At 33.9% G+C, this 15,496-nt stretch overlaps 1 protein-coding gene across 1 annotated transcript in view; it reads left to right on the top strand.

Moving 5' to 3' along the window:
- Positions 1 to 15,496, top strand: part of IPO11 (importin 11) — a 210,218-nt gene that overhangs the window by 64,647 nt on the left and 130,075 nt on the right. The window contains exons 7-13 of the mRNA XM_087862132.1: positions 2,551 to 2,609; positions 6,556 to 6,604; positions 8,317 to 8,387; positions 9,314 to 9,506; positions 10,159 to 10,311; positions 11,638 to 11,681; positions 13,365 to 13,455. Of these exons, the coding sequence (XP_087718258.1) occupies positions 2,551 to 2,609; positions 6,556 to 6,604; positions 8,317 to 8,387; positions 9,314 to 9,506; positions 10,159 to 10,311; positions 11,638 to 11,681; positions 13,365 to 13,455 (660 nt within the window). The remainder of the gene's footprint in view (positions 1 to 2,550; positions 2,610 to 6,555; positions 6,605 to 8,316; positions 8,388 to 9,313; positions 9,507 to 10,158; positions 10,312 to 11,637; positions 11,682 to 13,364; positions 13,456 to 15,496) is intronic.

Here is a 15,496-nt window from a genome sequence, read left to right as displayed (position 1 = left end):
TCCTCTCATTTGTAAAAGTGTGGGATAGTTTTATGTTATAGTCACGTTTCTGGGTTCTCAAGGTTCTGAATACGTTCCTTTCAAATACTTCTACTTTCTTTTGCTTCTACCTTACACTTCTCTTTCTGGGCTCCTACCCTTATCACTGCTATGCTGGCTTCACTAAACTTGGGGCCTCAGGTGTTAGTTGAGCTTGGTCTCCCTGTTCTGTTTTCCATGAGGACTCAGCTTCTTTCTTGTTTGTACTTCAGACTCACTTGGGTTTTAGAAGGGGCTTGATGGCGTGCCATCTTAGCCTGTGTTTTCCTCTGCTTTGCTTGTAGGTATCCCTTAGTATAAATCTCTATTTTACCTTCCCTGAGCTGGTTACCTTGACGAATGTATTCTGAGGTTCCTTTCCTTTAGAAAACACTCACGTTTGGCTCATTCTCTTTGTCTTCCAGTCTCTCTCGTCTTCTGGTGCTTAGGCTTTTTTAGTTGGTGTTTCTTAGTTTGATCTCAGGCAGCCTTTAGTTCTCTTACTGTGGCTTATTTTGCATCCTTTGGCTTTACTTTTAAGCCCTTTTATCACACTCCCCTTTAGTACCTTAGGGTGCCGTTGTATACTCTTGGCACTGCTCTCATGCATCACTTAACATTGATCAGACAGTGGTTGCTCAGACTTCAGACTGTCAGCACATTCTGGTGAACCTTGTAGACAAAAGCGTGAATGATCTTAAGGGACTGTTGACAAGTAAAATTCATGGTACAGGTAGTTGGTTATATAAGTGAGTGGAGATGGTTTTGTCAACATCCTTGAGGGAGAAATTAAAAGGATTTAGAGAGAAACATTTATCCAGAAAGAATTAGAGGAACTGGTGTACGGTTATGTGTACAAAACTTATGTAAGTTCTGTATTTAATGATTAAGGAATTCTAACTAGTACTTTCGATTGTGGTTTTCTTACCTTACTTATTTCAAAGAGTAACTCCTGACAAAAAGGATGCAGCACTACCTTACGTTAGCCTGATTTTAGCTTTTCAGTACTTCCCTGTCTCAGGGTCTTTAGGTATCCCTTAGCATTTCTAAGATATCTTGACCTGGAAAAATCCCGTAGCATTTCCTTTTAAAATATTTGTTCTGCCCAGCTGTAAATTTCTATGACTTGAGCAATACTTAAGACTGCAGTTTTCGTTATATGTAATCTGAGTTTATACCTGTGTGCATTTAGTATCTTTTAGACATGCATATATATATTATTTCATATATATATTTCATTTTATATACATATATTCATTATTTCAATAAATTTGTGGTTAGGTGTTTGACCCTAGGTAGACAGACATAATAAAATGGTTACACAAATACTTGTAAAATGACACGTGACAGTGCTATTGCAGTATTACGGTAACTGACAATGTGGTCAGAAAGGACTTCCCTGAGAAAGTGATGTTTGAACCAGAACCATCATAGGGTAAGTGAAGTTAACCAAGTGATGGCGGGGGAAAGAAAGGACTGTACCAGGTGATGTGGAGCAAGTTCTTTTGTGGGAATGAATGAATCCAGAATGAGAGACTCAGTTTGAATCTTACTTTCTCCTATGATGATGTAGTAACTTCTGAGTTGCGTATAATTGTAGTATGAAACTGATGGTTTTGTAGACAGTTGCATTCTAAACTTGACTTTTTTTTTTTAACCGTTACCCCCCTCTAGACCTGTTTTCAGTATACTGCCTTTGAACTTCACCTCATGAACCCTAACTCTCAGTTATAGAGAGAGCAGTGCTATCCGTAATGTTTTCTTACGATGATTGTGACTTTGAATTTTGTAGTCTCTGATGCTGCCATCATCTTTGTGTTACTGATTTGTGCTGAGTGTTTTAAATACATTATCCTTTAATAACCTTATGAAGTAAGACGTATTAACCACAGTTTACAGACAAGGAATGTGAGATCTAGAAAAGTTGTCCAGAACAGTAGACATTGGAGCTAGGCTTTAAATATAGATCTGACTTACAATCGTTTATCCTTCTTGTCTCCCTGTGTACACCCGTTACTCATAAAATGTGATATTTATATTGAGCACTGTAGTCCTGTTTCAGATTTAGAAATAGTTTAGCTTTTATATCCTTCATAGGAGATACTATATTTTCATTAATGTAGTCTAAGACTAAATGAAGCTTTTTGGTCAGTTTTGGGACATATTTCAAGGTTATGGAATAGAGGTAACTTTCTCAGTTTCAACTTAGAGGGGTTACTGCAGGTGAGAAGTACTAACAATTATAGCAATTAAATTAACTTTTGCAATATAATTTTAGAAACTTAAGTAGTTAAGATACGTGAGAAGAACACAGCTTTTGAGTCACAAGAACTTGGCTGTCATTCCATCGTTCCTATTTGGAAACAAACCAATGATCAGGGATTACCTTTATCTATTATATGGAGGGATGGAGCTAGAGTAACCCCCAGTCTTGATGAGGCTTTGTGATTCTGAGTCTTCGTTACGATTATGATTTTAATAGGATAAAGTATGAGACATTTAGATGCAATAAAGCTCTATTTTACTTTTCAGTGCTGCGTAAATTAACTGTTAATGGATTTGTGGAACCTCATAAGAATATGGAGGTGATGGTAAGTGAAAGCAGTTATTGATTCTTTGTGGCTTTGGCAAAGTGCTTGGTATTTTCCTGAATGTTTTAAAGCTTATTCTTTTACTTGACATTCATTTATAAGTTTTTATTAAGTGACCTTTTACCTTTTTGTATATGTTATATTATACTTTTTAGACTTAACGGCCTGTTTTCAGTATATCAAAGCAGCTCCTTTGTGAAGGGGAGGAAATAAGCCTAGGACAGTTCTAAAGTGCTATGGTACATTGAGAGAGTTATTTATAATTTGAATTTGGGTGAACTTCTTGAATTTGTATGCTATTATTACATTTCTGGGTCCATCGTGGATGGTTAATAATATCCTTGATATTTCCCTTTGTCTGTTTCTATATATTTAAAATGAATTCTTTCGTTTGATCATAACATTTATGTGTGCTCTTTGTAGTCAGTTGAAAATATATATACCAGAAGGGAGAACTCTATTGTAAGCCCATCATTTGTGATGTATATTCATTGTTTGTATGGCATCATCTACTTTTTCTGTGTACGAGAATATATAGCTGTATATATTTTATCCCGAAACAAAGTGAGATTGTATTATATATTTACTCAGATCTGTGTTAGTTTTCGCAGTGAGTTTAAGTCAGCTAAAATGTTGCTTTCGGAGGTTGCTTTGGGGGTTGAGCAAGAATTGTGAAAAAAGTACATCTAATTGGGTCTTTGGGTATGCCCTACCAGATTTGATCAGAGTTATTCTTTTTCGTTTGTTTGTTTTAAATCTTTAGTATACTGTGCCTGTCAGTAAGATTTTGATTGCAATAATGATTCTACTGTTAAAAGAGTTTAAAAGCTGGTGATATACATCATTATAGTGTGATGTACATTTTATTCTATAGAAGTGTTACATGCTTATTTTTTTAAAAAAGTTAAACACAGAAGGAAATAGAAAGTCATTTGAAAACTTGTTATCAAAGATATTGCTAAAATTTGTAAGTATGCTTGTAAGACATTTTATGCATAGTCTTTCAGATATACTTTTCTCTCTTCCTCAGATTTATGTAAATGGGACCCACACGCTGTTTCTTGACTTGCTTTTTCTTAAACTTAGTATGTCATTTTTCTCATGAGTATTTTTCTCATGTCAGTAATATATGTTATGTTTTTAATGATTCTGTGGTAAATCCATGTGATTACTGTCAGTGAGCTAATTTTTAAAAAGTGATAACATTAATATAGGATTCCTATAATTTACCTGCCTAGTTGTCCATTGATGGATATATCGGTTGTTTCCAGTTTTTAATTGTTGTTCAATGATGTTGGAATGAACATTTGGATATATATGTCATTGTGCACTTTTCTGATGCACTCTTCAGGCTAAATTACTAGAAGTGGAAATGGTCGATTCAAGTATAGGCGCATGGATAGCATTGATTGATGTTACCGAATTGCCAAAATACATATCCAAAACCAGCCATAACTTTAATGCTGATATATTTTAAATATTTATATTTATTGCCATACTGCCAGAAAACACTTCCAGAAACCAATTTAGACAGCTTTTCCTAAATTACTGCACTGGAATGCATTAAGTTGCATAAAGGCAGAGACTGTTTAATTCACTGTCCATCCCAGAGCTTAGAATAGTCTCTGTTAATAGTAAAAGCTCAATAATTACTTGTAAAATGAATGAATATGTGATAGAGTAGAAATATTAGGTCACAAGGCTCAGTAATTATTTTTATATGCAGCATGATTCTGAATGTCATAAAATTATATAAACTAAAATATTGATTGTGTTCATCGGAGTTTTATTTTTTTGGTTAAAAATAAATTGATTTGAATCACATTCCTGTAAAGTGGACTAGTGGTTTTCAGTGGAAACTGTCAATGTTCTGTGAGTTTTTGGCTTTCCCTTGAGAGTCTTTCTTCTATCTAATGAAACTGTATGTCAGCTTTTACTCAGTTATAAATGCTGTTTTGTAGCAGCTAAGGTATATTGACTTGTTGGAAACAAAATAGAATTTTAACAAGTTAAGGGCGGTTTTTCAAGTTACATAAAGATCTTAAAAATAACATGGAACTTAAAAGATGCTTTAGAAGCGCTGTATGATAATGGTGGGATTTTGGTTTCTGGAGGCAGATAGATTTGGATTTGAATCTTGACTTGCCCTTTTCCTGATAGTGTGGCCTCCAGCTGTTTATCATCTACCCTGATACCGAGTTTCTTTTTTTTTTCTTCATAATGTGAATATGAAATAAACTACCTTACTAGATGTTGTGAGGATTAAGGGAGATAATGATTTTTTGTAAATGGTTCTGCTAATTAAAGTGCTCTGTAAATGACGATTTAATGGTTAATTTGTTATTGTGTTAATTATATAACATAAATCATAAACTGTAACTGAATTTATTTGGACTGCAGATTAGTTAGCTGTCTATAATTCTATAAATTCCTGATTCTCTTGATCAGCCTACTAAAATTGATGATTTTTATAATTTTCTACTTTCTTCAGAGAACCCTGATTGATAAACTAACATTATTTAAAAGAAAAAGAGTAAAATTCTATGTTGTCATTACCATTGGACTACTGTATAAATTTAAAATACATACAGGATCTCAATGGTCTTATTCTTCCTATAATAAAACATTTTGCTCTTTCATCATCCTAGGAATCATTTTTTTGTTAGTTATCATTACTTTTCAGTTATTATCAACTGTGGTTAAAACGACTGAAATAAGGTGACAAGTGTTAGATGATGGAATTGCCAGAAGGATGAAGCAGTAGTGAAATTGTCATCTTGCAGTTTTCTTATAGGGTTGTGCACTGTTTTCCATCATCTTTAAGAAGTAATAAAAGAAGACTGGAAGCACTTTCTTTTTATTCTACTTTCAGCTTTTGTTTAACACACTGAGAATTCAAAATTCTTCATTTTCTGCCCGAAATAGCAGAGAAGAAAATTGACAAGAGAAAGAGGTTTCATAATTTTTACATGAATCAGAAGATGGAATCCTCTCATACAGACTGGGAAGCAGCATTCTAGGCCCTGATGATGATGGTGAAATTGTCTAAGGGAAATCTGTTTCTGAGTCATCAGATGATGCTATCCTAGTTGAATTGTCTCAAACTCAAGAATGGATGCGTGGACAACATATTTCTAAGGGCAGAGAGGAAATAGCACTATTCTAGTCAGTCATCAGGAAGGCCTTCACCATGTAGTTATTTGTGACAAAGACCTGGACCATCCTATTTGTTGAAAGAGCATGTGACATCTTTTATGATGTTTATAAACCAAAATTTTTTGATCCAGAAGGTCTGTGTGGTTTAAATTCTTCAAAATTTTAATAAAGTTGTTTTTTACTATCCCTTTATATCTGTAAAATTTTTATAACGTTTCTTAAAATACCTACTAACAAATAAGGGTTGTTTAACTTTTTACCAGATCATAAATGGTGATACTTGTCTTCTCATATATCTGAAAGCTAGTAAATTTAATACTTGGACTTAAGAACTTCTACTTTAAATAATTAGTACCATTTATTCATATATTGAGTACTTATTATTCTCAAATACTATTCCTGGATTCTGGGATAGAGTTCTAAACACAGTGAATTTCTGGCTCTCAGGGAATGTACATTCCAGTGGGAGCAGACAGATAATAGATGAACAGTATGCCAGGGGATTATAAAAGCTGTGAAGAAGAAAAAACAGTGAGGCGAATAGAGAGTATTTAGTTAAATAAAATGCTTAAATAATGTTTTATTTATTGCAAAGTGATTTAGGTAACTGAAATGAGACATTGAAGAGATGAAATACTGTATTTTCTAATGGAAGATTTGTTAATAATAGAATACTTTTTATTTCATCTCATTTTAACTTTCTAAAATGTGATACATTTTAGTATTTTTGAAAAAGTATAAGGAAGATGTTTACAACAATAAATTGAGACCTTAAAATTTTTTTTTCTAGGGTTTTTTACATGGAATATTTGACCGTCTGAAACAATTTCTGGAATGCAGTAAGTACTCCTTTGACAGTAGATTTTACTTGTTGAATCCTTATTCATAGTTCATGCTATGCACTTGCGTATTGGAAGAGGCTAAACTCTTGCATCTTGATCATTAATCCTTCGAGGTTGAATTGGGAGCTCAGCTTTGTCTTCATACACCTGTCTTGTCCTGAGTATTGTGGAAACTTTTTTTTTTTTTTAATCTATTTTGTGTCCTATTCCTTTGCAGATATTTTTACGGCTACTGCTCTTCTCCATGCATACATCCACAGCGGTCGTGTATTTAATACTCATTAAATGTAGCTCTTGTGCCACATGCTCTTTAGACTTTGTATAGATTCTGGTTTTTTTAGTTCATTTTATGTGTGGGTATGATATAAATTACCTTAAATGGTACTTCAATTTTGTTAGGTCTCTCGTGTATTACTCTTCACTGGCTTATCTCTAGGACCCTCTCTCATCCACTACACACAAGAGAATTTAGCATTTATATTTGTGTTATAATATGCTGGTGGTCTGTTTGTTATCCTTTTCCCTATAATTGTAAGCACCTTTGCTCAAGATACACACACCTATAAACACAAAATATACACACATGTGCTGGCATGCACACATACACATTGCACACGTGTACATTCCTCTGTGTGTGTGTGTTTATGTGGGTGTGTACTCGGGGACTTAATAGTCCGAAAGATATTTTAGTGTACTCACTTTTTGTGAGTTTGTTGATTGTTTTATGGTAGTCATTTTCAGCTTAGTAAAAGGTGAAAGATTTGTACGATCTGAAGAGAAAGCAGAGTATTCGTTTTCAGCTTAGTAAAAACATTGTTGAGTCTTTTGCCAGGCACTGTTCTGGGTACTGTACATGAAAGACGAATAAGACAACTTATATAAAGTAGTTTATTTTTATGAAAATGGTCATTTTCTCTGGTCACCCTGTGGAGAAACATAGGGAAGAATAGGAATCCTCCCAGGAGAGGAGAATGACATAAATGATGAGGTGAATAGGAAGAGTATGATTATGGAGAGTAGTTGATGGTCTGGTGGATACTATTCTGAATGTACAGAATTAATTAATTATGCCAGGGAGGTTACCTGAAGAAAATACAGGAAAAATAATGAGGATGTTACTCTTTGAATGCTTTGTTTTTACTTACTTTGCTTGTAAATTTCAACTATAACTAATTAGATTTTGAAAATATGATTGGTAATTTATGGATAAGATTGCTACTACCTTTTAACTTGGGCTCAGTTTGTATTTTACGATAAATTTTGTGAAACATGGTACTGGGGATTACTGTGTTTGTTAAGTGTAAATCTTTTTAAAAACGCGATTAATTTTTTAAAGTTGGGAAAGCACAGTAATGAATTTAAAATGCAAAACATGGGGCGCCTGGGTGGCACAGTCGTTAAGCGTCTGCCTTCGGCTCAGGGCGTGATCCCAGCGTTCTGGGATCGAGCCCCACATCGGGCTCCTCTGCTATGAGCCTGCTTCTTCCTCTCCCACTCCCCCTGCCTGTGTTCCCTCTCTCGCTGGCTGTCTGTCAAATAAATAAATAAAATCTTTAAAAAAATAAAAAATAAAAAAATAAAAATAAAATAAAATGCAAAACATGCAAAAATATATATGACAGTATTTTTGTAAGTTTTGTCATTGTTGTGATTGTGAATTTATGCAGTACTGTAAACTTGTACTAATATTTGAATTGTATTTTTAACAGGTAGAAATATAGGTACAGATAATGTATGTAGAGATAGACTGGAAAAGACCATCATTCTTTTTACTAAAGTGGTAAGTTTTCATTTTATCTTAAGTATGTTTTCTTAAATAAAATACATGTACTCATATTTAATAAGGAAAAATGTGCGCATACATTCTTTAGTGCGAAGTGACTTATTTTCCGACTGTTTATAGCAAAGTTAAAAATACTCCGGTATTTTGATGTATTTAAATATAAAAATTAAATTTACATGCCATGTATCAGTTATAAGTCACTTTGATGTAAAAAAAAAAACCTAATAAATATTGGAGAAGTTCATTCCTCTGAAGTTTCTTATTCTCACGCCTACTGGATAAAAGCAGAGGTAAAGAAAGTACCAGTTTTAGCTGAGCAGGAACTAGATCGTATGTAACAGGCAGTGTCATATCAGGAAGTACTGTATTCAGAATGACAGATTATCATCAGTGTCACACATCTTTTGAATAGAATTATAGGTGCTCCATGCTAGGCAATGTGTATAAATTTCTGATGAAACTAAGTTTTAGAGAAACTGATTTTTATGAAATTTTGGCATGAGGATGGTTGGGAGACGGACATAGAGTTGGGAACACCTGGTTTGAGGACTGCATTGTACTAAAACAGGTCGTTGAAGATAGCAGTATCTACACTTGTAGCCTGTTTTTCCTTTTCTTTCCTGAAACTTCATTAATATGGTTAAGGTTGTCTGTTCCCTGGGAGGGGAGAAGGGGAGTAGAAAGGAGCTGTTCTGCTTGAAACTTGTTGTCATGAGATACAGTCTGACATAATCCACATTATAGGATGTATCCCAAGAAATCAGTTGCATGTGTATTAACATGTAAAACTGCATGTACGTGGATTCCCCACCAAGGTTCAAATCTTGCCAGATGTATATTAGCAAAGTTATAAGATGTACTTATGGATGATTATATTCCTATATGAATTTGGAGAAAATGCATTTTAATTTTTTTCTTTATAGCTTTTGGACTTCTTGGATCAGCATCCATTTTCATTTACTCCTCTAATTCAGAGATCACTGGAATTTTCTGTAAGCTATGTATTTACAGAAGTTGGTGAAGGCGTTACATTCGAACGATTCATTGTTCAATGCATGAATCTTATTAAGATGATTGTTAAAAATTATGCTTATAAGCCATCCAAAAATTTTGAAGGTAATGCCTTACTGGCAGTTTTTTTCCCCATTATTTCAAATGTGAAGTAATTGCTATTTTTATGTATTTGAAATTCATTTATTTGAGTGTGAAAAATAAAACGTTGCTTGGACATGCAGTAGAGTTAAGGATTAGAGACTTGAATATGTGAGTGCCAGCTTTAAAAGCCATACATAGTAAACTGTCTTCTGTAACACAGTAAAAGATCAGTTGAAGCCCTGGGACTTTAAGAATTAAGTACTCCAATAACTACTGCAGTTCATGTTGCAAGCTGTGTTTATTTATACAGTTAAAATTTTTCTCTGACTTTAATGAGCTTACTTCTAGACATTGGAATTCATTCATGTGCATATGTACCAGGATGAATGAGGAATTCTTGTAGAAGAGAGAAAGACATATGTATCTAAGTCACTCCAATATGGTGTGATGATCTAGCACGGGGAGGTACCGGCTGTAGTGGGAGGACGGCTGCAAGACTGATGTGTGTATGGTGTGAATAAAGAAATGTCTTTGAAATTTGCCCTTAAGAAAGATGAAAATTTATACACCACTTTATCTTTTACTCCAAAAGTGTATTTTTAAATTTATTTAAGTTACGTAATCCAACTGGTAGAATCTTTGTATGATTAACTTGGAAATTTTATTTTTCTAGATAGTAGCCCTGAAACTCTAGAAGCTCATAAGATTAAGATGGCATTCTTCACATATCCCACTTTGACAGAGATATGTAGAAGATTAGTCTCTCATTATTTTCTGCTAACTGAAGAGGAACTGACCATGTGGGAAGAAGACCCAGAAGGGTTTAGTAAGAATCAGTTTTTCAGTTTTCACCTGGCTTTTTTCCTCCTGCCCTAAGTACATATCATCTATTTGAATGATAGCATAACAACATTGTATACATTTTGATCTGAGAATCTTGGCTTTTAAAAGTTAACGTGCCCTCTGTTTATTATCTGTTAGAACAAACCGAGAAGCAGAAAATGAATGATTTTTCAAATATATGGAGTTCTCTCCAGAAAGAGACCTTTTAAAATTTTTAGATATTCCTATGAACATATAATTTAAAACAAAAATATAAAATAAACTGTCACTGTTAACAGGTCAGTTTACACTTCGTGATTCACTCCATCTTATTTTTTATTAGTAGACATTTTTATTTCGAAAAGAAATTTGGAGAATTGCTGAATAGATCATCTATTTAAATTTTAATTTAAAATGAATTTTTTGATGATTAAATGTTTCTCTGGGAGATCTTTTTTATCTGTTTGAATTTTAATAATAGAATAAAAGTATCAAGGTCCTTGTTACAGAAAATCAAGAACTCGTGTGCCTAATAAAGTGCCTGTGTGCAAGTTACTTAAGCCATCCTCAGACATAGGCTAGATTTTAGGCTCTCCTCATCCCTTTGACTGGGTGACTTTGTGTAGTTCTATCCATATGTTTCGTTTCCTAAGATTCGAAGAATCTAAGATTGGAAGACTCATCTTCTCCCTCTTTTTGTTATTTAAGACTAATTTTACTTCGTTTAGGAAATATAGCACTACACACTGTATATATCCTGTTTTGTTTTTGATTTTTCTCTTAGCTAAAATCTTATGTTTCATATTGCTTTCCTTATGCAGTATATATAGTAGTATAATATGAAACACTGAATTCCTAGATTTGTTAAAGTCCCTGAAGTATTTTACTTTTTTAAAAAAATTTACTTGAAATATAGAACATTTTTGAAAATGTTACGAATTATTTTAACTTATAAAACATTATTATATAGAAATGAAATAATCTCAGGATTATAGTTATATTCCAGTGCTTACTGTGTTCAGTCAGGTGATACCACATACTCTGAAAGTGACAAGCCCTTTGAGCTTTCCTCCATAGAGAATTTTTAATGAAAGTGAGAGTGCTTATGTAAGCACTTGATGGGAGAGTCCCATACACAGATGTGATCTATAGTGTATAGTAAAGAAATCTGTGTAAGGCCTTGTGTTCCTAAGGATTTGCTTTCGGTGTTACGTTTAAAACCATTCATGGAGATAGACTGATATTATTTAAAATCTTTGTATTCCATACTGAGATTTTGGAAACACCACTATTGCACGGTGAACATCATTTGTCGTATTTTTAATTGCAGCAGTGGAAGAAACAGGAGGAGATTCTTGGAAATACAGTTTGAGGGTAAGTATTGATTGAAAGAAAAATTGATAGGGAAATGCTTAATGCTTCTACAACTCTTAGTAGAGAATGTTTTGTTGAAGATTCCAAGCATTAAACCAGACAAATAGGAAACTATAATTGTAGGAATCTGTATTTGAGAGGAAAGTAATTAAATTATGAACTTTAACCTCAATATTTGTTGTTCAGTTGGGGGTTTACATACTGAATTTTTCTGCATTTTGTAGTTACATTGGTGGGAAAGTAATTGCCAATGCAGAAATAGGAAATGTTTCTGAAAATGAAAACTACTACTTTTTGGCTAGAATGATTTTTTTTCCCTTACTAAGTATTTCAGTAATTCGGAAGCTTTTTTTGATACGTTATTTCTTGTACCACTGAGTGTGATTCTCAGAGACCACCAGCCCATTGCTTTTAACTTTAGAATGCTTTCTAAGCATACATTTTTTGGTATGGGCAACATTTGAGGAAAATTAGTCAAATGTAGTCTTTGAACTATTTTTTTGTGTGAAAAGTTGTGTTTACATAATTTACACTATTATTTTTCTAAGAATGTATGTTAACATTTTTAGTTTTGTAAGGTTACATAGAAAACCAGAGAGATTGTTGATTAGAGAAATTATTAGTGCTCTAAATTAAAAAAAATAACTGCTTTACTTTTTTAAAAACTTTGTTTTATGGAAAGTTTCAAAGATATTAAAAAATAGAATAACATCATGAGCCTGTGTTGTATTCCAAAGCCTCGCTACCAACTCATGGCTAATGTTATTTCATATGAGTAACCCCCCCCACTTGGATTATTTTGAAGCAAGTATTTGATGTGACCTATCATTTCATCTGTACATATTTCAGTATGTATGTAAGATTTGTTTTAAAACATAAAGCATAGTACCTTCAAAATTTGTAATTCCTTTGTATTATGAAATACGTGGTGATTCGGTACTTTTCAGAACCAAAATGAATCGTTCTTTTTATGTAGCCAACACTGACTTCTGTTACTGTTTGTGTCTGTTACAAGAAAGGCTATTCCATGTGGTGAATTGAATTCCTGGGTTGCAGTTGTTACTTACTGTGTCATTGCTAAGAGATATATAATTTTAAACAAATTAGTTCCTGGATAGTCATTAGAGTACTCAATCTGCAGATGAATGTGGCTTTAGATTTTTTTTTTTTAATTTAAAGAATTATGAATTAAAAATGTAAGTTATTTTCTCTCTGGAGTTTTACTTTTGAATACCTAATGCCAAAGGACTGAAATAGTAAAATAAACTTTCTATGTGTTAAGAATCAAATTACAGGGGCGCCTGGGTAGCGCAGTCATTAAGCATCTGCCTTCGGCTCAGGGCGTGATCCTGGCGTTCCGGGATTGAGTCCCACATCGGGCTCCTTCGCTGGGAGCCTGCTTCTTCCTCTCCCTCTCCCCCTGCTGTGTTCCCTCTCTCGCTGGCTATCACTCTGTCAAATAAATAAATAAAATCTTAAAAAAAAAAAAAAGAATCAAATTACAATTTGATTTTCTTTCCAGTGTATCTACAATTGTAATCTACTTTATATAAAAACATTAAGAATTGGAAACATTTTTGGAGTGTTAGGATTTTAAGAATGAGTATTCTTTGCTTTATTGTAGAATTGATCAGCACAATATATCATTGTTTTCACTAGAAAATTGGTTTCTTTCCTCTCCAGCCTTGCACTGAAGTACTATTTATAGATATATTCCATGAATATAATCAGACTCTTACTCCTGTACTTCTAGAAATGATGCAGACACTTCAAGGTGAAGTATATTTTTTGCTATTTTATTAATTCATGTTCAGTTAAAATAGTTTGAGTCCCTGCTTACTATGTACAATGCATTTTTTTCTACACCATGTAATAGATGGGAATCTGAGGAAGAGCCGAATGTGTTCTTTTCTGAAGGGATAGCTTTCAGGGTACAGAACAAGAATGGGCAACTGAAAAAGGCAGCCTTGAGATAGGCATTGAAGGTGATAGTTGGATTTTGCTTCTTAAGCATACTAGCAGCATAAGCAAAATAGTAGGCAGTCAAGTATATTGCATGGGGAAGTGGTCTTCCTGGAGCATGTTGTGAAAGTAGTGGGAGAAAACATCAAAATAACAAATGTTAGGCTCAGGTTGGTGGCAGTGGGAATGGAAAGGAGATAATGGATTTAAGAGAGTATGAGGATGTGAATTTTTGGCACTTGATCGCTGATTGCAGCTTGTGCACAGTAATTATTATCCACTGCAATTTATCATTTCTGACTTATACTGTATTATAAATTCCAGGAAGGGAGGCAGTGATCACATTTGTTTTGTTCACACATTATTCCCAGTGTCTTGTACACTCAGTAACTCTTGATTGACTTCTGGTAACTGATTGTGTTGGGCAAGGGAAAGTGATTGGACATGATCCTGAACTTTAGTCTTAATAACAAGGAGGCTGTTGTTAGTACTGGTTGGAGATAGAGTTTTACTTTTGGAGTGTGTGTATAAAGGGCCTTGGTAGAGGAAAAGGAAGTTCAAGGACGGAACCCAAGATTTTCACCTTCAGGCATATGAAAAGGTAGAAGTCCTGCAGAAAAGCCAGAAACTGTTGCAGAGGTGTGAGGAACGATATGGGAGTGAATCCTGGAGAGAAAAGCATGTTATTAGAAGTGTCCAGTGATAGAAGAGGCAGAAGGTAGTGGAATCTTCCGAGACAATAGATTATTTGAAATATTGGGGCAGAAATTACATTGTAAGGGATCAGGGATTGAGCCGGTGATGATACAAGAAAATAATAGCAAGAGAAGCTTCTGTAGGGAAGGAAGGAGACGCCTGATCTTGTTTGTGGTAGTGAGAGGCAGCTCACTTTTTAGGCTTTTGTTCTCTGAAAAACTTAAAGCCTTCTTAAATTATAAACCAAGGGGGAAAACTGCCAGGTTTTACTTTGTTCATCTGTGAAGATAATTTGAGTGTTACTTGTATTTCATATGGATTGATTTCTAAGATACAGTTATTTACTAATTTCTTAATGCAGGATTACTGATTCTTAAAGTTGATAATATTTATACTGCTTCAGTTACTTTTTCTTTTGAGTTTAGAACATCATTTTCTTCTATCTATTATTTTTTTTAAAACCACTCTGGGGAAGTGGGTAAGCTATTTAGGTTTCACTATGATAAGTTGTGTGGCGGTAGGGATTTCTGTGGTTTCAGAGTTTAGTTTTCTTTCCAGTCGTGAAGCAGTTGGCTTATTTAGGGCTGTACTTATTCCAGCTTCTTAGACTAGTGAGCTTAAGAATTCATACTTAACAGCAGAAGAGTGCTTTGATAAACTTGCTAGAAATCATTCTATTCTAAAGAAATAGACGTAGTAAGGAAACTGTGTTTTTCATGGCTTACACATGACACTGTCCTCTCTGGACGGTGGTAGGAGACTGCCAACTTTTTATTCAGAAGTTTCCACCTGACATGATGGCTCTCACTTTCTGTCTCTACTTTTGTTGCCATCCTTTAATGTACTGTCATGACCTGGTTTGTTTATTATGTTTAGAGCTTCTTGTGTGAATGGCCTGTGCTTGTTCTTTTTTGTTAGTTGGTTTTTCTTTTGTGGAATTCATCTTTTTATTTTTTCTTTAAAGAGTTCTCTTTTAAATCAGGGTATATAAGGTATTATACACTAGTTAGCAATGTGTGGCATATTTTTTTTTGGATTGTTGCTTGACATGACATTTTTCAAATATGTTACAATGATTTTTAAAATTGTAATATGGCTTTACATCTTGTACCTGTGCTCTCTAATGGTGACGATAACAAAATCTAGGCTTTCCCTTT

This window comes from Ursus americanus, chromosome 5 (genome assembly GCF_024610735.1).
Source record: "Ursus americanus isolate L20-20 chromosome 5, mUrsAme1.1.p, whole genome shotgun sequence".
Classification (NCBI taxonomy): Eukaryota; Metazoa; Chordata; class Mammalia; order Carnivora; family Ursidae; genus Ursus; species Ursus americanus.
The sequence above is the reverse complement of the archived record's forward strand: the minus strand, read 5'-3'. Positions and strand labels throughout refer to the sequence as shown.